This window comes from Athene noctua, chromosome 4 (genome assembly GCF_965140245.1).
Source record: "Athene noctua chromosome 4, bAthNoc1.hap1.1, whole genome shotgun sequence".
NCBI classification, from domain to species: domain Eukaryota; kingdom Metazoa; phylum Chordata; class Aves; order Strigiformes; family Strigidae; genus Athene; species Athene noctua.
The window spans coordinates 60783304-60804149 of NC_134040.1; the positions used below are offsets into that span (position 1 = coordinate 60783304).

A 20846-nucleotide genomic window follows, 5' to 3' on the forward strand; every position below is an offset into this window, starting at 1 on the left:
CCCACATGCTCACAGTACTTCCAAGCCCTCTTTTCTTAATGCAAACTGATGCTCCTGATTAGCATGCAACACTTTCTAGAACAACACCAAAACCAATCCAATGTAAAAACCACAGAAACACTGGGAGCCCTCACCTATAGAACTTACATATAAACCTTGGGAGCCCTCACCTACAGGACCTACATATAAACCTGAAATATGCATGACAAAGCATAGATGGTTCAAGAGCACAGTGGAGTAACTTGATTTACTTGTGTGGTACTGAGAATAGGAAGAAAGTTGCAAAACCACTTACCATGTCCAGGGTACCAATAAGTACACAATGACACTGGAGGCAGAATCACAAAACTGCAAGGGAAGGAAAACTGGAAAAAAAAAAAAAAGATTACTTTAATCTCTGAAATTGGATAAGGAGCATTAAGGAGTTATGATTTATGTATCTGTGCTTTTGTCTACCAGAATCAGTCCTGCAGTTTCCAGAATGTCTAAGATACTAATGAAAGCAAAGCATCTGTGGAGTTTAGCTAAACATTTTATGAAGGCTTTCTGGAAGCACTAACAAAACTGGGGCAACCAAAAGCATGAAATTCACGGGAGAGGTTGGCAGAACTGAACTGAACCAAGGAAATGGATGAGGCCTCCTTTGATTCAACAAGGTTTTAGTGGTAGCCAGTGAACACAAACTGAAGTAATCAGTGGAAAGCCTCAAGAAGGCCAATGGGCAGACAGCCTGATCACACATCCTTTCATTCTTTCTCAACACCTTTCACCACACGTGAAATCTATATAGCACTCTCACTGCCCAAATCACCTTCCAGTTATGTCAGCTTTCCTGAGCCTACAGATTTGTCATTTTAGTTATGTTTATTTTTGTGTTAAACACTGTAGTTGTTTATATTGTGCTATTAAAGTTTCTTTTTCCTCAAGCTGGTGCTGTTGTCTAACTGTGGTATTTGCTGAGCCTTGCTAGCATATCACTGGAAAACAAAAATTCCATTTCTTACCGAAGCGGGACTTAGTTACACCCTGCACTCAGGCACCAGCACCCCTCATGTAAAATCCCAACAGCCCATGGCAGAACTGTTTGGGTGATCTTACACAACCGTGTCTCACCTGATCTTAAAAAAACCCATGTCTGCAGATCTCACAAGAAGACCTGCCTGGAGAAAGAAGGTTCTTCAGGAAATGAAACACCAGCGTGAGCAGGCTAACAATCCTATCTTGTAGTAATGGCCCCTTTGCTTTAAAGAGGGCTCCTCAAGCGGCCCAGCCAAAACTTCCATCTCCCTGCAGATCCTTTAACCTACACTGGAAAGGGGCTGCCTTCGCCCAGTTTGAAGCACACTGCTGCCCAGTAAACACTCCGCACTAGGGTTTAGCCAGCCCAGTATAGGTTCAGGTGCGATACACCCCATGACTGGGGAAGGGGGCCGCAGCCCTGGTCGGCAGGAACAGGGGACTAGACCCATTAGCCCGGACAACGGGTCTGTTCGCCCCCAGGCAGAATAACGCAGATCTGCCAGCCGCACTGGGGGAATTGCGTTGTAACACGTTGCTGCAGCCCTCAGGCGCCACAAAACCGGCCACGCCGCAACGCAACACGGCGGACAGCGTGAGGAATCAGCCACGTAAAGGCAGCAAACCCCACGCCGGGGCTTGCAGGAAGAAGAGCGCTGCGAGGGGCTCGTACCCGCTGCGGGCCCGCCGGCCCTGCCACCCCGCCGGCGCGAGACGGAGGGAAGGCGCCCGCCCCCCTCACGCGCGCCCCAGCCCGGCCCCGCCCCGCAGCGGCTACGGGGGCAGGGGGCGCTGCGCGCGCGGCGGCGGGAGGCGCGGGGGGCGGGGCTCCCGGCCCCTTCCGGTGGGCAGCGGTGGCCGCGCGCGATGGCGAGCGGGGTGAGGCGGCGCGCCGGCGTTGCGCGGGGGGTGCGGGGGGCGCTGCCCGCAGCCGGGGGGTGCGGGGGCCGTCGCCCGCAGCCGGGGGGGCCGTCCCGGGCCTTGCTGGTTCGTTTTCTCCCGCCCGAACGCTGCCGTGCCCGCGCGCGGCGCAGGGCTCGGCCTGGTGTCTCCTTGCTCCCCCGCTACGCGCGTAAGGCGTGCGGCAGCAATCGGGGCCGTTAGCCACGCGTGGGAGGCGCCTGCTGCAAGTACTGGCAGGATTGGGAACAAAAATGCACGCCTTGGACCCTACCGTGCGTTATAATCAGACCCCGTGCGCTTTTCTGGGCTTGAGGGTTCCGCTTGCGTGCTTAGACCATGGGTCACTCGCGGTGATGGAAGAACAAGCTGAAGACCTTGAGCTTGCGTGGTTTCCCGTGGGCTTTGGGCAGATGTGACTTAATAAGCTTGGAGGAAGGGGAAAACGGTTTGCTGGGAAGGTGTTGGCTCCTCAGTGCGCATTCAGTCGCCACAGGGAGCAAGGAGCCAGCTGACATGGGTGGGTTGGGGGAAATAGTCAGCCACGGTTCACCCCGTGTGTTTTCCTCCTCTGGCTGTTGAGCGGGAGAAGAAAGAATGGGTAGGTGTTTGGGAAGATGCCACTTTGTAGCGGGAGCGGTCCTTGAGGCTGCTCTCCAGCAATGATGCCCGTCCATTTTCAATACAGCTAGACCCCGCTTGCTCTTAAAATCGCTGTCTGGCAAGTTTACTGCATTGTCTTCGGTGTTCAGCACCCTGGGTCTGAGCAGGCTGGGTGGTCTCACTTGTCTGGGTGCTGAAGGCTGGTCCGGGCCAACAGCAGTTTCAGGGCAGATAGGGCAGCTTCTGTCACTGCCGAGAGCTCCGTTTTGTCTGAGTGAGATAGTTGTTTGTAGCTACACACGGAGTCAGCTCGACAGTTGTGTTCCTGTGCTAATATATTAACAGAGAAAATGAAGAACTGGTGGAATTCGTGGGGGTTTTTTTCCAGTTGTTGGCTTCAAGATTTTCAGCAAAGCAACAGCAGAAAGCTTTGAATATCAGAAGGTCAGAAAATTGGGCTCTTCTGATGTCGTCTGAATAGTCCAGGGGCCTTTATGGTTGTATGAGCTGACTGCAGTTTCAAAAGCCAGCTTCTTCAAAAGTTTCTGAATCAGAAGTTATTATTTCAAAATATGCTTCCAGATGTGTAATGTTGGTTTTATGAAAATCGGAGTTTATCCCATAAGATTTTTCTTTTCTCCCCTTTTTAATCCTGTGCTTAATGAAGTTTGTGGAAATACAAGTATCAGTAATGTGCAGTCTCCTGTGTGAGAACAAGTGACTATGAGAGGAGGATCAGGGATGGATTGAAAACCCGTAAATGATTTACCAAATGATGGTTCCTCTTGCACTTTGTGCCTTGAATTTAGATTTTCTGGCAATATCTTTGGTACGTTTGGAGATATTATGACTCAATGATCATACTGTGACTTCACAGTTACTTACTATGTTATATTTGGTCCATTTTTATAATATTTACCCAGGTAATAAAAAGCAGGGCAAGGGGAATTCACAGTTAAGGGTGTTTCTGTCCAATCTAGGCCCTTGCTGGCTGTAGGATTGGGTACCTGAATGGGTACTTGTTCTCAGTTATAAAGCTTCAGGCCTTTTAGGGTTGGCAGTATTTATTTTAGCAAGCTTGCACCAAGATAAATGTTTGCTATTACAGGTACAGCGAGGGTGTTAACTGGTTCTGGCAAAGTCCAATACTGTGTATTGTACACTAAAGAAAGTCATAAACTACCCATTATTTTCTCCTGTACGTGCAGGTGATGAATCAGACCTGTCAAGGTCAACAAGTGGTCTTGGTCCTGTTATTTCTTCCAGGCAGTGAAATTTTAGAAGGCACTGTCTGGTGTTGGAATTTGCATTAATCCCCTTTCAGTGATTCCACAAGAGCAACAGGGCTCGTATGAATGCCCAAAATGTAATTTTTTTAATATCCATTTATAGTGTATGCGATGAAATGCTTCATATTTCCAACTGTCAAAGCAATGGCTTAGACTTTGTTTGCATGGAAGAAAATCAGTGTAAGTCGCCCGGCGTAACTGAATTATTCCAAAATACATGGACGATATTCTGGAGTGGATTGGAAAGGGATCTGTTCCAAAGCAGTCTACTCTGTGACAGCATTCCTTGTCAGGTTTTATGTAGATAAGGTATTGAATTTGATTTCACAACTTGTCTGTGTGTCCTGGAGGAAGCTATTGCATACCACATTTGCTGAAAGATGTTGTCTCTGTCAGAAAGCAAAATTCAGGTTATTTACTGCCTCTTTTATCCTGAAGGACAGACCCGGTGTCATGGTTTGTAAAACGGATATCTGAGGGCACTCCAGATGCTTGCCCTTGCAACACCTGAAGCTGTTCTGGATTGCGTGGTTGTAATGCCTGCCTATTTCCTCAGTCAGTTGCGTGTATGTGCCTGTTGATAAGATTTAGTTTACAGATCCACAGATCCTGCTCTTCCATCCAGGCTCCAACCATTTGACTCCAAAAGCTTCCTGGGATGTATAGGTGTGTTTGCAGAACAGTATTTGTCACGGTGCTGAGAGCAGTGAATGAAGACTTGTTAACATTAATCCACGCAGGGTCTGCAGCAGTGTTAGTGCACAAAAACTTGCTGACAGTAACCTTATATCAAAATCTCTGGTCCCTATGCATCAATGGAGGGCTTTGCATGTCAGCTGCATGCACGTGCATCTCCTTGTCAAAGTTGTATTCAGAAGCCATCCTGATAAAGGAGCAAGAAATTCACTCTTGATGTGAGTCTCAGACTATTATGTGACCTCCAGTTTGCTTTCTGAATTTTTTTAACTTGGAGCACTCTGTGCTCAAGGAACATATCTCAGAGGAATGCAAGTCTCTTATTTTAAACGACCACTTTTATTATGCAGTCTTTCCATTCCTGTTGCTCAGTTCACTGCAGTATTTGAGTATCTCCTAAGCGCTCCTGGGTTTATTATATTTTTTGCTCAATAAGAGAGTGACATCCAAATTTCAGATCCTGGCTTACTCATTATTATTTAGCTTCCTGGAAGCAAATGTAGGGCAATTAAAGCTTTGTGTTGAAATTATGAATTTCAGATCTGGGATTCTTTCCAAAAGCCAATAGTTTTTCTCTCATTTTCTCACTTGGCTGAACAAGAATTACTTTAAATGAACCATACAACAGATTCCTCTTTTTTTGTTACTGTTGTCTTTTAGGTTATTAAATGCAAGGCTGCTGTTGCCTGGGAGGCAGGTAAACCTCTCTCTCTTGAGGAGGTGGAGGTTGCTCCACCAAAAGCTCATGAAGTTCGTATCAAGGTAATTAAACAAATTGTTAGCTATATGCATTGTATTTTGGAAGACTAACCATTAAAGCTGGACTGTTTGTTTACTAACAGAATAAATACTGAATGGACAGCATTAGTTCATTGGTATCTCAGCTGGCTTTACAAAGAAGAAAATTATGGTGTCTACATCTTCTGTTTATGAAAAACCATTCTTAATTTCTACTGCTCTTACTCACTTCACAGTCTGGTGTAAAGATCATGGCTGGTCTTGGGAATCGATTCCAGTTGTTAGAGACTAAGCTCCCACAAAACATCTGAGCTAGGAACACATTTGATCTTGTTTGAAGGGCAGCAGTTTGTGACCTGTTGCAGCTGTGTAACACGCTGGATTTTACTTCAGTCAGGCTATAAGCTACCAGCTGCTGCACTGTGATTGATCTCTTGGATTCCCCATACTTAAGTTTCTGATTTGATCAGGACTTTCTAGTAGCCCCTATCTGCCAAAAAGTATACATTAAGGTGAAATCTGTCTCTGTAGAAAGAGTTTCTGTGTGGTGTTTAAGACTTAAACTGGATTTATGCAGTACTGGGAGTTCTGTGTGGTCTCTCTGGTCATTTTACCTTTGAAAGAATAACTTTCATTTCAAATCTGAGATGCCAGCATACTTTGAGATGACTTGGAGTACTGATTTCTTGCTTTAGGAAACCAGATGTCATCTTCTGCCTGTTTCAATGTCGGAATTTAGTTGATGGAAATGAGAAAAGATGTACTGTCATGATTTTTCTCAAAGAAAAAGTGCCTTGCCTTGGCACTACTGTGCCTTGGCAGGAGTTGAAAGTATGTTGGCTATATCACAAACACTGCCAGGATTGGCAAATTTGTCCTGGCAATTGTTCTGAATTTCTGACCAAAGGGAAATATTTACATCTGTGCTACTATTCTGTTCTTCAAGGTGCCTCAGATTATATATTTCTTCACAGATAGTTGCCACTGCTGTCTGTCACACTGATGCCTATACTCTGAGCGGTGCTGATCCTGAAGGATGTTTTCCTGTGATCTTGGGTCACGAAGGAGCAGGAATTGTAGAAAGTGTTGGGGAAGGAGTAACAAAAGTAAAGCCGGGTAAGAAAATACAAGTTTTCTGCCTTCCTTAAAAGGGTTATTTTAGTACAAGGTCAGCTGTGAAATTGGGCCACTGAAATGCTATATCGTAGGAGTTAATGTCTTATTCTGGGGTGTAAGCCTGTGTAGATTTCTCTTGTTTGTGAGATACAACACTAATCTCTTCAATGTGCTCTTGGTTTAATGCTTGAAAGAGCCCAGCATACCAATTCCTTACTTGAAATTGGATCAATATAGTTAGAGGAATGTTTGGGGTTTTTTTTTCAAATGATAGTTGTTACCTGTTGGTTTAATTAAAGGGCTTAAAAATGTTTGATCATGATGTTCACTGTTGATTTGGGGTTGTTTTGTTTTACAGTAATATTCCTATTTGTTCTGAAATTATGAACTTCTGATCAGAGAGAGAAAAGTGGTTTCTCTAGCACTGTATAAACAATGCTACTCTGTATCGTCAATGGTTTTTAATACCCAAAGAAGGTTTTAAGTGAACACAAGCTTACATAAAAGCCATGAAAATTGAATAACTGCATTTTTTTTTCCTGGATTGCTTGACTTGATAACTAGCCACAGAATATTTTTTCTTAGGGGACACTGTTATCCCTCTATACATCCCCCAGTGTGGAGAGTGCAAGTTCTGTAAGAATCCTAAAACAAATCTGTGCCAGAAGATAAGGTCTGTATGCTATTTATTTTGACACAGTATAGTATTTGTTCAATGTATACCTGTTCTAGTTATTAAAAGTAATTGACAGGAATTATCTTTGAAGACTATACTTCTTTATGTATCATTTAACGACCTAGAAAGTGTGTGTTTTAGGGAGTCAGTTATGCATTACTTTCCATTCTTCCTTAAAATTTCTTTTTTTTTTTTTCCCTGAAAGAGATTATGTTTCTCTGTTTTCATGTATGTGAAAGTGTAAACTGCTAGCTTGTGTCCACAGCTTTGAAAACATAAATGCTCTGACTCCGTATTTAATCTGCATGGAATTTAGCTCTTGGGAGTGAACACCAAAGCTGTCAAGTGGTACAGAATTATACAGAAAGCTTTTTTTTCCTTAACTACTGCTTCCCAGCTAAATTTCCAGCTCCTGTTCTGAAAAAAGTCTCCCACACCCAAACAAAAAGCCCAGGGACATAATTGACAGGTGCTATTCAAGGCAAGTTAATGGAAGGAGGTGAAGACAGGGGTGTGGTACCATGGCCCAAGCAGTTAGCATTGGTTGCTAACAAGGTCAACGTGTTGATAAACTTTTATTTTTAAGTGCTTCCATGGAAGAATTAACAGCATGATGTTTTAGGAGTTTAGCATCTCATTTCTGTGAACTCTTGGGTTTATTGGAATGATTGAAAAATAACAGAGCAAATGTGCAACTGCATCTCTGTGCTACTTAACAAATACTGTCTGGTGGGACTATTTACTGCTTAAGACTGACTGAACTTTCCTGCCTTTGCCTTAAGAATTACTCAAGGGAAAGGACTCATGCCTGATGGTACCAGCAGATTCACCTGCAAAGGAAAGCAGATTTACCACTTCATGGGGACTAGCACCTTCTCCGAGTATACTGTGGTGGCTGATATCTCTGTAGCCAAGATAGATGCTGCAGCACCTCTTGATAAAGTGTGCCTGCTGGGTTGTGGCATCTCTACTGGCTATGGGGCTGCTGTTAACACTGCTAAGGTAAAGGCTGTGGTTGCCTCTGGCTTTTCTCTGTAACTGTATCTGAGCCAAAGTACAGAGATAGCTTAGGGACTAAATTAGGACTGTAAATACGATGACCAAATTTCTGTTTCTTCTTTCTTTTCAACTGATGAAGTTTAGCTAAGAATTTCTAACTTCTCTGTAAAGACCAGATCAGGTTTGAAGAACCTGATGCCCTTTAGAGGAAATCCAGGTAGAAGATTCTGCATCCCTTTTGATACTAGCTATATAAAAATTACTTTTCCAATTAATCTTTAGTTAGTTTGAAACTCAGGGTGAGACAGAGCTGATAAGTGAGTGGGCATGAGTTTAGGACAGTTTATGGGAGTAAAGTCTTTGAAAAAGCTTAGTACCCAAGGAGCTTTTGGATTAAATTTCTCTATAGTTTCCCTTATCTAAGTGATAGTGTCTCATAGCCATATATATTTGCTTCCACATTTCCTTCATTACAGATGACTTAATCTGTATTTCCCACTCGCATGGAAGGATGTATTTTCTCTGTGTTGCTCATGGCTCTCTTCTTATTTCTAGGTGGAACCTGGCTCTACGTGTGCTGTCTTTGGTTTAGGAGGAGTTGGGCTGGCAGTTATTATGGGTTGTAAAATAGCAGGAGCATCCCGGATCATTGGCATCGACCTCAACAAGGATAAGTATGCCAAAGCCAAAGAGTTTGGAGCTACGGAGTGCATGAGCCCTCAAGACTTCAAGAAGCCCATACAGGAGGTGCTGGTGGAGATGACTGATGGTGGTGTAGACTACTCATTTGAGTGCATTGGTAATGTTGGAGTCATGGTGAGTGTGCGCGCAACAGTAGTACATAGAGGGAGGGGGATAGCTAGCTGCTACTTAGTCGTTCAGCTAAATGGCCAAATGAGCTGCCTTGTTACAGAAAACATAGTGTATTTATTTTCTAAACAGAAATGATAACTGCTATGACTGAAAATGCTAATTTACATCCAGTCCCAATTATGTAATGAAAGAGGATGCTACTACTTAGGTCGAAAATGGCACTTGGGATTTACAAGCTTTTTTCCTTAATGGGAGTTCTTTGAAATCCTGAGTTTTCATGTCTTGACGGTTGAAACATTAACAAAACCCATATAAAATATATTGTGCAATGAACAGTAAAATCTCAGAATTTCCCTAATTCCTCAAATAATGAAGTTAATCTTTGGAAACACGGAAGTATTACTGAATGTAAGGCTAGGTTTTCAGGAATTTTAACAGCATTCCTAACTGTCAGTAAGATGGTCTACATTGTCTCTGATTACAGTTTATCCCAACCCCTAGTGGGAGTTCAGAGTGACTTCTCTGGAAGCCAGATGGGATATAAAAAGAACAAAGTGAATCTTGAACAGTATAAGGAGTCTGAACCAGTCGAAAATTTAATGTAATTTTCAGTGTGTTTATTGTTCCTTAAATACTAATTTAAGTGATAAATTAACTGGGGGAAAGGAAGCACAACCTGTGCCAGTCTAGGCAGCATGAACATTAGCAATAAACGCTCTGCTTTGTCCTATCCATCTGTGAAGAGGGCTGCCTTGGAAGCCTGCCACAAAGGCTGGGGAGTCAGTGTGATAGTCGGAGTAGCTGCTGCTGGTCAGGAGATCTCCACACGACCATTCCAGCTAGTAACTGGGCGGACATGGAAAGGGACTGCGTTTGGAGGTAACTCTCAGTATGGGGATAAAAATAATTTACTAAGCATTAATGCTGGGAAGAACATACTGCCTTGCTTTTGCTTGTGCAAGAAATGTACTACTGACAGGCTATTTATAAATGCTGCGTTGACTTTAAAGACTTAAAATCTGAAATTTCTACAGACAGGCTAAAAATAAACACATTGGTATGATATCTCACATACTTGCAAGAGATAATACAACCATATGCTATTCAGTTCTAAATGAATGGTATAGAGGGATTTCTTTATCACCAAGTGAAGGTTTCATTCAGTTTGGTCCAGTGAAAGAATCTAGTCTTTGGGGAGATGAGACCCACATAAACATGTTTGTGTTGCTTAATCACTAAGCAAATTGTGGGGCTAACATGGGAATGTGCTATGAAGAGCTTTAAAATAAAAAGCAACAAGTGCTTGATACACATTTTCTGCTGTCAAACCAAAACCACATTGAGGCTTTTACAACTGCTGATAACTTGGGGATTCAGTAATTGCTAAAGTTCATGGAAGTATACAGACTTGATCTTATTATTACACTGGTCTTTTTTCCAATACAAAACTTAGTTGGGTTATAAAGTTACATAATGGGTCTGATAGAGATGCCTCATGCGTGCTTTCCTAGGTGAGCACTGCTGTTATGCTGAATGCTGAAATACCTAGTGAAGGGTTAGTGCACTTACGTGTTTGGTAATGTGTGCTCTTGCCAGACCTAGCTGTTCTCTTGCATTCCTTACTCAGTGCCTGCCTAGAGCAGGAGGGTCAAACATGTCACTGATCTCAGTTCTTTTTCATGTTTATCACACAAGTGCCTATGTCAGGGTTGTATTTTTTCTTTTTCTGTTTTCCGAGGTGGGTGGAAAGGGTCAAAATAAATGCATGCTTTCTGTCGTTCAGGCTGGAAGAGCGTAGACAATGTACCAAAACTGGTGACTGACTACATGTCCAAAAAGATCAAGGTTGACGAATTTGTGACTCACACCCTGCCTTTTGACAAAATTAATGAGGCTTTTGAGCTGATGCATACAGGAAAGAGGTAATGTTCATAATAGTGAAAGGTGCAGAAGACATTTCTTGATGAGACACTGTCAAAACACAGATTCCCTGCCCACTGTCATGTTTTAAACAGGGAGGATAAAGGCTCACGTATACCATACACATTCATTCTGAGATAAACACACTTTCTCTGAGCTTCTAGGCATGGGCCAAAACACAGGTAGAGTAAAAAGCAAGCAACAATGTATAAGGGAAATACACAAGTATGTAAAAACATTCTTCCTCAGAAAAAGAAACGTAGAGTGACTAAAGTGGGGTTCACATTAATACATTTTTACATGTCATTAAGCTATTAGTCTATTTGAATTCAATAGTAGACTTCAGTATGTTTTCAAACTATTTAGGATAGATTACCAGCACAATCACTTACTTGAAATGATCTTTTAATATGCTATGTTTTTTTTTCCTCTGGTTTGAACTGGGGTAGAACACTTATGAGAGGTTTGTACTTCTTAACATACAGCAGTTTCTGCTTCTATTAAGATAAATGGCAGTTTGAATTGTTCATACTGCAGATTTAGGCCATAACTGATTAAACCTCTAGTGAGGTCCAGTGCATATTGAAGTGACCCTACTTGCTGCTAAAAGACCTGCTGGATGTGTGATGGGCCTTGCTGCCCTTATAGCAGTATATTTTACAAGTAGTGATCAACCTGCAAAAGCAGTGCAAAGTCAGGTATTTCTATCAGAGGATATATTGGGTGATCCTTGTAAAATCTCGTACAAATACGGGCATGGATGTGCTTGAGGGAAAATGGGGACACTGTGGCAGAACTTGTATCTGCAGGTTAAAATCTAACACAGAAAAGTGGAAAGGATTAGACAGTTTTAGCCTGAGGTATGTCAAAGCTTGTCCTGCTGTGTCATTTCAAGAGCAGGCCTCTTTTAAATGAGAGTTTTAATGAGATGTTCTGTAATTTGTTGGAAATTCAGCACTCTTAATGAGGTAGCTACCAGTGCCTCTAAGAATAGCAAGCAGCTGATTTAGCAGACTAGGTCACAACTTTTGAAGAACATGTTTTGAATGAAGGGAAGAATCAGCAGGTGGACAAAGGGGAAAATTAGAGACATGGTCTAGTAAAAAAGAAAATATTTTCCTGCATATTTGCACTAATGCAGGCAACTGTTTATCCATATTTAGGTTCATCTGCAGGTGGATAGTTACCAGCATTACCTCAAGAAACCAGCATAATCTTTCTATTTGATCTCAATCCATAGTGATGCATTGTATATAACTTTGTCAAAAGTAGTAACGTTATCTGCTTTATCTCATATGTATTCCTATTTTGGACAAGTCAGTTAACTGCATTTATACTTTTTACAATTGGAAACACTGCATCTGTGCAAATTTCATCCAACAGTTGATCCCCTTTCCCAGTTACAAACTTATGTATCATTTCAATGTCTTATTCCTCAATGAGCATGTCATATGAAACTTACTTAAAATTTCTCTAAGCAGCCAAAAGAGGGAATGTATGGAAATATTAATGTTCCTGATCAATATTCTTGGGTAACTACTGAAAACTTGACACATGGAGTTTGAAAAAGCTTCCATTTTGAGTATATCTTATTGGGGGAGAGACTAAAAAAACCCAAAGATAACAAGCATTATTAACCCATTTTTACCAGCAATTTTAATAAATTATAGGCATAAGCATAACTTCGTTCTTACAAAAAAGAGAAGTTAAAGTATGTCAGCAATGAAAAGGAGGGGAGAGAATGGGAGAAAATACTTATTGGTAACTTTTTTTCCTTCTTCTTTTCAAGCATTCGAACTGTCCTAAAGCTTTAGAGCCAAATGTGGAACTTCCAGTTGGCCAGCAACATGGTAACTGTCCTTTTTATAACTGAACTTGATAGAGGGTAGTTCAAGCAAACGAAGACTCCCTGGGACTAGGAAGATGATGTATTTTAGAGTGAGCATTCTGAATATTAAATAACAAAACAATTGGTAATCACTGAATAGTGTTAGTACTGGTTGTGGAACTTATTTCTGTACTTATTCTTCAAATTCAGTAGTGCCTAACTCAATCTACTTAATAAAAGATCATTTCTAAACCCTGTGTTGGAATTATTGAGCTTTAAGATTGTGACTATGATTGCTGTGTCTTACTGTTTTCCTCTAGTGATTTTTACAGTATGTGTGTACATGACAGAGAAGAAACAAGCAGCATTGAGGTGCTGTAACTGTACTGACAGAGCGGCAAGAACTCCAACTGCTGTCAAGCTTCTGAGGCTATTCTAAGACTACAAAGGATGTACCATCCAGCTCTACCTTGAAGCCAACTGTAGAGCAGAGTTTGGTTGGATGTATGACCTAAGTGTTCAGGTGTACCAGTGTTTATTTGGGAAGTCCCTGTTCTGCCTTATTTCCTATTTGGTTCATTACAGTAGCTGTAGGCAGGCCTGCTGTAAAGATAATAGCACAGACTAGTCACTTGCCCCAGTGGTGTCCTCCAAGACTTCGGTAGTTCAACTTACTGGCAGCTGAAGCAGCCTTTGCAGCCAGCATTGCAAAAAACAGTATGTGGGGTTGTTACCTCCAGTTAGTCAGAAACAGGATCAGGCCCCTGAAATAGGGAATGTTACAGAATGTACAGAGCAACAGTCTGGTCTTGAGAGGTGCAGGGTAACACAACTAAAGAGCATTGTGTGATAAAGGCTTCAATGTTGTGTTTGTTGGGGGGGGGGGGGGAGCTTAAGTCTTAATTTTGGAGTTGGAGGTTTTTGTCTTAACTATAGTTGAAGCGCATAAAATTTCTTTGAATTGAAACAACACGGGTTCAGAAAAAAAGAGGAACAGTAGAAAACAAACTAAAGCAGAAGTAGAAAGGCTACCCAGTTAAAGAAAAGATATTTACTTAAGTAGTCAGTGCTTTTCAGTGAATTAAGAGAGGGTGCTTTTGGTGATTGTTTTTGGTTTTAAGTGGATAGCAACTTCTGTAAGAATCAAAAATCCAACCAGCCAAAGTCTAACATGTCATGTTTAAAGTTACAGCTAGATAGGTGAAAAATTGCTTTTCACAATATTTTTATTAACAAGTTTTGTTCTCCAGTCTGATGTGCCATCTCATGTTGAAAGAACTAGTATAGATGCTGGCTAAGCCTTCCACTTGATTAAAAAAACCTGCAGTAATATGAACAGTATAAATGGTGCTGTGATTTCAAATGTATAGGCAGCAGTGCATAGCATCATAGATTTCATATGTTAAAAACATGCAGTGTTAAATTTGGTTGTATTGGTGCAACAACAGAGAGATTTAAGTAGCACATGTGAAGGTTTAAGGGTGATTTTTAACTGTTTGCATGCATTTACCACTAGGGCTTGCACTAGTGCAAACAAACCTGGATATACTTGAGAATGCTATGTCTGGTTTGGGATCATGCCCCCCCTCCAAAAAAAAGTTATTTCTGTTAAAAGCAGCTGCAACTTTTATTTTATAGACCAAAAATGAAGCCCGCCCTGCCCCATCACACACACACACATATATAAAGGCAAGACCATTGTAACCATTCAAGTGAATGATATGGTGGGCAAACCTCCAGGACAGTCATCTCCTCAATACATTACATCTCATTCAGCACAGGTAATTCCACTCAAGTACTACAGTCTGTTTTGTTAAAATCTATACATGCACGCACGCATACACACACACACGCGCGCGCTCTGTATGCATCATTTCAGGTCACTTTACTGCATAATTAAAAATAATAATAAAAGTAATGAAAAACATTGCAATGATACTCTTAGAGCAACAGAGGTCTGAGGCACTCAGGGCAGAGAAGACATTTTCTGGCAAATTGGGTATTTGGTATTACACAAGTCCAGTTCTGTGAAGCACTAACCCCTTCCCCCCACCTTAATTCTGCAGTGCCAAGGGGAGCCAAGGGTATGCAGTACCTCATATGCTTGGGTCTAATGTGGCAACAAATTCACCAGACACCTTGTAAAAGGTGTATTTTATGCCTGTGATTGTATGATTCAATGTCTGCATTGGTTTAACTACTACTTGCATTACTGTGGTGTAAGACTAAGTTTGCAAGGGGGTCTGAAAAATTTCTCATTACAATTCAGAGGGAAAAATAAATTCCCTCAACAGACACCAAAGATGATGGAAAGGAAGTGGGCACAGGAAAAGAAAGGGTAGACAGAAGAGAGGCTTATCAATCCACACTCTTTTACATGAGTTTCCAGCTCATTGTGACCCATCAACAAAAAAATAAAAGGGTATATTATACTAACATTTCCCCCTCCATGCTCGGGTTGAGGAAAAAAGATCAGTTTTTATAGCTGCAGGCTTTCCAAAAGCATGAAACTCACTTAACTGTGGGGGGAAAAAATGACCTGTTTCAAAATTACCAAAAGAAAATGAATACAGCATTGAAGGTGTTTCATTTTCTCACACTCAGACTTGTTTTGAGATACATACTCATTTCACTGTACGTCTTTGCAAATCCAATCCCCCACAGCTACTGTGGATGTACGTTTAAAAAATGCCCCACAGATAGCACAAGCAGAGATCACATCAATCATGGGATCTTTTTGGTTCTTGTATCATTCCTTTACCTAAGCAAGTCTTCACCGAGCTTTTGGAGCAGGAGGCTGCTTGCAAGTACTGCTTTGCTGAAAAGCAGCTTATTTCAAGGAGCTGCATATAAGACAGAATTTATTAGTTTTCCTTGTAGGAAGCCCATACTATCAAATCTCCAGCAAGATTAACAAGTCCTGCCATTAACACAGTGTGTCACCTACAGTCACAATCCCCACAGAGGCCATCACCAGAGATGGAGACAGAATGAAAGGTAAGGGTAGCCTATTCTTGGCAACATGCATGTCTTTCTCCATTCTGCCCCCTTCTCAACTGATAAACAAACAAGGCCCAGCCCATTAGAACAGTATCTGCAGAAGCAGGAGCAAGTCTTTGGAACTAGAAATGCTTAAAATCTCAGGTGCCACTCACATACCAAGAGCAACGGAGCACACTGAGGTGAAAAAAACCTGGATTCCAAAATATCAAGTCCCAGTGGGAAAGGTTGCCCACACTTTTCTAGCTAATATGTCAGCAACAGAAGCAATTGTGGGTCTAATTGGAAGAAAAGTGCTAAAGAGATAATTGAAGAAAAAAGAAAAATATAGCATGAGTGTTGTAGGTAGGAGGAAAGTAGGAAATTCTTTAAATTCTTCTCTGCTTTTCCAGACATTGGGTCAGGTTCTTCAAGATACTCCTCTTATCTACAATCACTGAGAACAAAGTAAATGATGACATCTCTCTATTCTGTACTCTTAAAAAAATGCATAGTACAGAGACAAAAAAAAATATACATATGTATTGTTCAGATCCACCTGCTCAGTCTAGACTATCACTGGGACATGAAATGGGGACGAATACTATCCAGCCGCCGGGTCAAGATCTCACAGCCTGTATCGGTGACCAGAAGTGTGTGTTCAAACTGGGCAGATCGCTTTCCATCTCTTGTTACTGCAGTCCAGCCATCAGGCCATGTTTCATCTTGCCAACCACCTAAAAACATAAATGATGATTTTTTTTTTACTGTTGTTAAGTAACAGATATCAGTACCCCAAAGAGAAATTAAAAAAAAAAAAAAAAAATCTATCAACTATATAAATAGAACCAGCATCCTATTCCATCACTACTTAACAGTAAATGAAAATAATCATTTTACTCTATTGCTAAATTGCTCACCTTCACAGATCATTGGTTCAATTGTAAATACATGACCTGGCTTCATGACTCCAACTGCCTTATTTTCTGCAATAAAATAAACACTCAAGTTAGAAAAAGTGATCCCATCTTAGTAAATGAATGAATCCTCGTCCTAGAAGAATATAGCAGGAATACTGTAAAGTCAGAAAAGTTCTTCTAAGATGACCCTTTCGCTTGTCCATTTTTAATTCTATGTTAAGATTTGCCTTAGTTCTTTCCCTCTCCCCCTCCTCCAACACTGCCATATTTACTCAAGGAGCTTAAAATTAATTGCTGTCTTTGTCTCCAAGAACTGGAGTTCAACTCCAGTTCCATAAAAAAATTGAACAAAGGTAATACAGGAATTTCTGCAGTCTTCTATGATGAAAAACGATTTTTAAAAAAATCAATGAAAATAATAAGCACTTCAAAGTATTCAGAGAAGGCTTGAAACATATTAATTTGTTTCTACTGAACCATTAGCTCCAATAAATTGTCAAAATATGACTGCAGTTAAGTAATCCCACGATTCCATTTATGAAATACATATTGCCCTCCTCATTACTCTCGGTAATGTGGTCATAGTAGTGCCAAGGTGATAATGCTGTATTTCTTTAGCTAACATAAAAAGGCAGAGAATTTCAAGGCATCCAGGACAACAGCACGGGAACTTTTTGATGATACATACACCAATTATGTTTATGTGAAGGCACATGAACTGATGCACAGCGCATCTCCATGAGTTTAGTTTGACTGAAGAAAGGCTTTAGCCTTTTTCTTCCGCCCTGTTTCACCTTGAATGCTGGTACAGCTTAGATCTGACTCAGCCTAGCATGTAAGAGCTGGAACAAACTCCAGTATTGCACAGGAACCATTATCTCCAAGCTACTTTGCTGCTGTAGACAATTTGCATCAATTCTTACATACAGATTCCCCATCCCCATCCCCCTACTCTAATTGTGTAAATTTATTGTCTACATCACCTAGGTGCTTCAAAAATCTCAAACATCAAGCTGACACAACAGCACCCAGAACATTTTTCTTTTAAAGGATCTTGTCTCTACCTCCATCATCTGCTGGTATTTCTTGCTCTCAACACTTACATAGAAGTTTCTGGTCTTCTGCATCTGAACAAATTTTGTCCATTCCCTGTAGTCTTTATGATTTTGTTAAATAATTTATAGACTTATTAAATGAGCTTTTTGCTCTTAAAAATCCTTTCATAGTAAGATGGAAATAAGCAGCACCCTTCATTTTTTTCCTCCAAGAGTCTTTAAGTCCCTCAGGTACTTCCAATTTGCTTTTGCTGTGAATCTATACTTAAAAATGCCAGAAAAAACCCAGCATCTTCCTTTCCGGGAACAGAGATTTTGACTCAATTTAAAAAAAAAAAAAAAAGTCAAAGTTCCCAACAGTCAGGAAAGAGAAATTTCCTTTTTCTCAGATTGAATTTTAATTAGTATAAAATGTCCTCCACCTCCAAAGAATCCAGATTGTCTTTATTTTACATAACAGAAAGTAAATACCAGGAATTGATAACCTTCTATCCTGTGATTAATAGATTTTCTCTGTTCTCTGAGAAAAATAACTGGGGGAAATGACAACATGAAAAATCAGGGATTGCTAGATTATAATCTGTAACTATAACCTGATAGTTAGGAGATGGGAAGATGGAAGCATCTGTCAGTTATGAGGAAATAAATGTCTTATCAGGGGAGCTTTGGAGCTGAGGTGTTTCTCACTGCTTCATGGTATTTACTCTGTCCTTAGTTGTCCACAGACACTTGAGCTTCTCCCTGTCGGTGCTGTTTCTTAGCCCTGCTGGCAAAAATTGCCCTGGGGACATGGCCATTTCCAAAAGTAAAACTGAGAACCTGCTGCAGGAAGAGTCATTCCTCCTCTGCCACACACTATAGAGAAGTTTCCTGGAACATCAGATCACAACACTCAAATGAAGACAGGTGAAATATAACAGGATCCAGATTCAGACACAACACCTGTCTATACCATTCAAAAAACCCTTTTATTTACATTTGGAAATGTCAGTACATTTTTGCTTAGACCTAAGGATAAAATGTGCCCATTCATGTCAGACAAGGACACCTAACAGATTAGTCAGAAACTGAGACAAAAACACCGAACACTTAACCCAGTACAGATGAGAGCTAGCACTAAGTATTAGCGTAGGCACAAATTGTCTCAGTATAATTTTTTTATGAACCTTTATTTAGGTTCATAAAGCATGCTATGGTCTAGAGTTTAGAAAAAATTATTTCACAAGTGCAAAAATGCTAACTTGATGGCTGTCAGGCAACATACTACACTTTATTAGAATATAAACAAGTAATAACTTGGGTGCATTCATTGCGTCTACAAGACAACCCAAAGGGAATGAATACTCACTGGCATAATGTGGCACATTAGGGGCTGTATGGAAAAGTTTATGGATTCCATGCCCACAGTAGCTCCGAACCACTGAAAATCCATTTGCTTGAGCATGTTTCTGAATTATGTTTCCCAGTTCTCTGTACCGAACACCAGGTTTTACTGCAAAATTGAAGAGATACAGATAGAAATTTACAGAGTTTTCTTTCAACATAACTAACCATCAAACACCATTCAGGCTAATATCCCTGTAACACTCATGGCTTGTATGGCCATCTGTTCTAGTATGCAACTTCCTGTGATCACTTAACCCACCAAGTATATAACTGAGTGCAGTAACATGGGAGAGGGAGGTAACAGTCTCATTCATATAAGAAAGAAAATGAGAGAGAAATAAGAAAACTCCTTCTTTGTAAGAACACTACTTTCTTAATTTCGTGGATCTAAATGCTCATATAATAAAAGGATGTCAAAGTTTGAAATTAAAGACAACAAAAGTCTTTCAAGGTACTCGATAACTTCTTATACCAGTTACAGTGCTCTTTTCAATGAATGTTATGAACTATATTTTAATGTACACTTATTTCTCTAGTACTATATGAAAAGTGCACACAAAGAGGAAACATTATTTTACATGAAGGACCAAGGTGACAAACAAGACTAAATTGATATTTCTACTCTGACGAGATTTTTAGTTGCAGTGTTACAGCAAATAAGAATGTTCATATGCAAGACTAACTTTTTTGACAATCCTTTTAGGAAGCCTTAAAAGTTAGAGTTTGAAACAGATTAAAATGATGTGAAAAATTCACTTTGACCATTGGACAAGGGAGTAGTAATACCATAAAAGCAACAAGGCCTCATCCATCAGCTAATGAATATGCATACCAAAAGCAACTTTGAGCCACTAAAAAGAAAAAAGAATGTAAATGCTATTTCAAGATCATTCACAACTTTCCTAGTTAGTTCTGTGCTGGTCCAATGCCAAGAAATTAAGATGATTTAAACTGAGAAGAGACAACCCTTTTTAACAGCTGAGACACTTGCTGCCAAAATTCCTACTAGCAGGGAGTGTATAAAACTCATTAAAAGCTGTTACAGCATCTAAAAAGTTGGTAAAGAAAAGCTACACCAAGAATTTACATGTCATTAAAATGAACAAGGGTGAATTTCTGTCATAGTTTATACATCAATGCCAGGATATGAAAGATAAGAGGCAACATATTTAACACTTGCTATAAAAATAAAGTACAGGAGCAAAGGTAAACATTATTCTGATGATTTAGCTCTGAAAAACAAATTGGCCATTTCAGAATAGTAATCCCACATAAATAGGTGCTTGATCACACAATGAATACACATTGTTCATATGGATTTTTGTCTTTTCAGCTTGGCTAGCTATCTTCAAATTATTAACCAATTTTTTTTTTTTTCATTTACTTTTGATTAAATGCAAGTTCAAAGCCTTCATATATAGCACCTTAAATTTCACTCTTTAGAGGCCATGAAGTGAGTAAATTTGACTGGGGATTTTAAGAAGCTTCAGGGTATAAAAGATACAGACCATACAATTATTTCCAGGAACTTGGGAGATTTTTTGTTTTCTGTAAGACAACTTAGTATATTCCTCTGTGAATGAATATGAACATGATGTTCTCTAGTTACCTTTCTGTCTCATTGTATGTCTCAATGAAGCTGTCCTGAGTTATATCTAACCAACAGAATTAAAGTTCTGTGGGTAATAAAGGATATGGATTTTCTTCTCTAGCACCCTTCCACAGCTGAAAATCGAGCTCATAATTAGCTCTATGAAATAACCATCAGGTTTTGCAGGGGTAGAGAGATATGTTTAAGTGTTCAAACAGTGTTTTACCCTGTCAGTTCACTGTGCAACACCATACAAAAGTAAGAAGCCATATTTTGGTTTTCTAAAACATACTTTGTTCTTCATGTTCTCTAAACTACTC

The 20846-nt window shown here is 40.4% G+C and overlaps 2 protein-coding genes across 2 annotated transcripts in view; one reads left to right on the plus strand and one right to left on the minus strand.

The window, feature by feature from the left end:
• Positions 1–1808: 1808 nt before the first annotated feature.
• Positions 1809–12852, plus strand: LOC141960305 (alcohol dehydrogenase class-3). Its single transcript, XM_074905531.1, has 9 exons — positions 1809–1896; positions 5166–5267; positions 6218–6359; positions 6945–7032; positions 7818–8037; positions 8590–8850; positions 9591–9726; positions 10631–10769; positions 12557–12852. The coding sequence occupies exons 1-9, from the start codon at positions 1885–1887 to the stop codon at positions 12579–12581; spliced, it is 1125 nt and encodes a 374-aa protein (XP_074761632.1). The 5' UTR covers positions 1809–1884; the 3' UTR covers positions 12582–12852.
• A 151-nt stretch (positions 12853–13003) lies between these two features.
• The window catches only part of METAP1 (methionyl aminopeptidase 1), a 29223-nt gene continuing 21380 nt past the window's right edge, over positions 13004–20846 (minus strand). Inside the window, exons 9-11 of the mRNA XM_074905530.1 lie at positions 18898–19041; positions 16495–16560; positions 13004–16311 (exon numbers count right to left, since the gene is read on the minus strand). Of these exons, the coding sequence (XP_074761631.1) occupies positions 16151–16311; positions 16495–16560; positions 18898–19041 (371 nt within the window). The 3' untranslated portion in view covers positions 13004–16150. The remainder of the gene's footprint in view (positions 16312–16494; positions 16561–18897; positions 19042–20846) is intronic.

Bases quoted from the DNA above. Each gene is read 5' to 3' on its own strand.
- LOC141960305 (XM_074905531.1), top strand. The intron at 8,038-8,589 runs GTAAAGGCTGTG...TCTTATTTCTAG, and splicing joins CTGCTGTTAACACTGCTAAG to GTGGAACCTGGCTCTACGTG. The intron at 8,851-9,590 runs GTGAGTGTGCGC...CCATCTGTGAAG, and splicing joins TTGGTAATGTTGGAGTCATG to AGGGCTGCCTTGGAAGCCTG.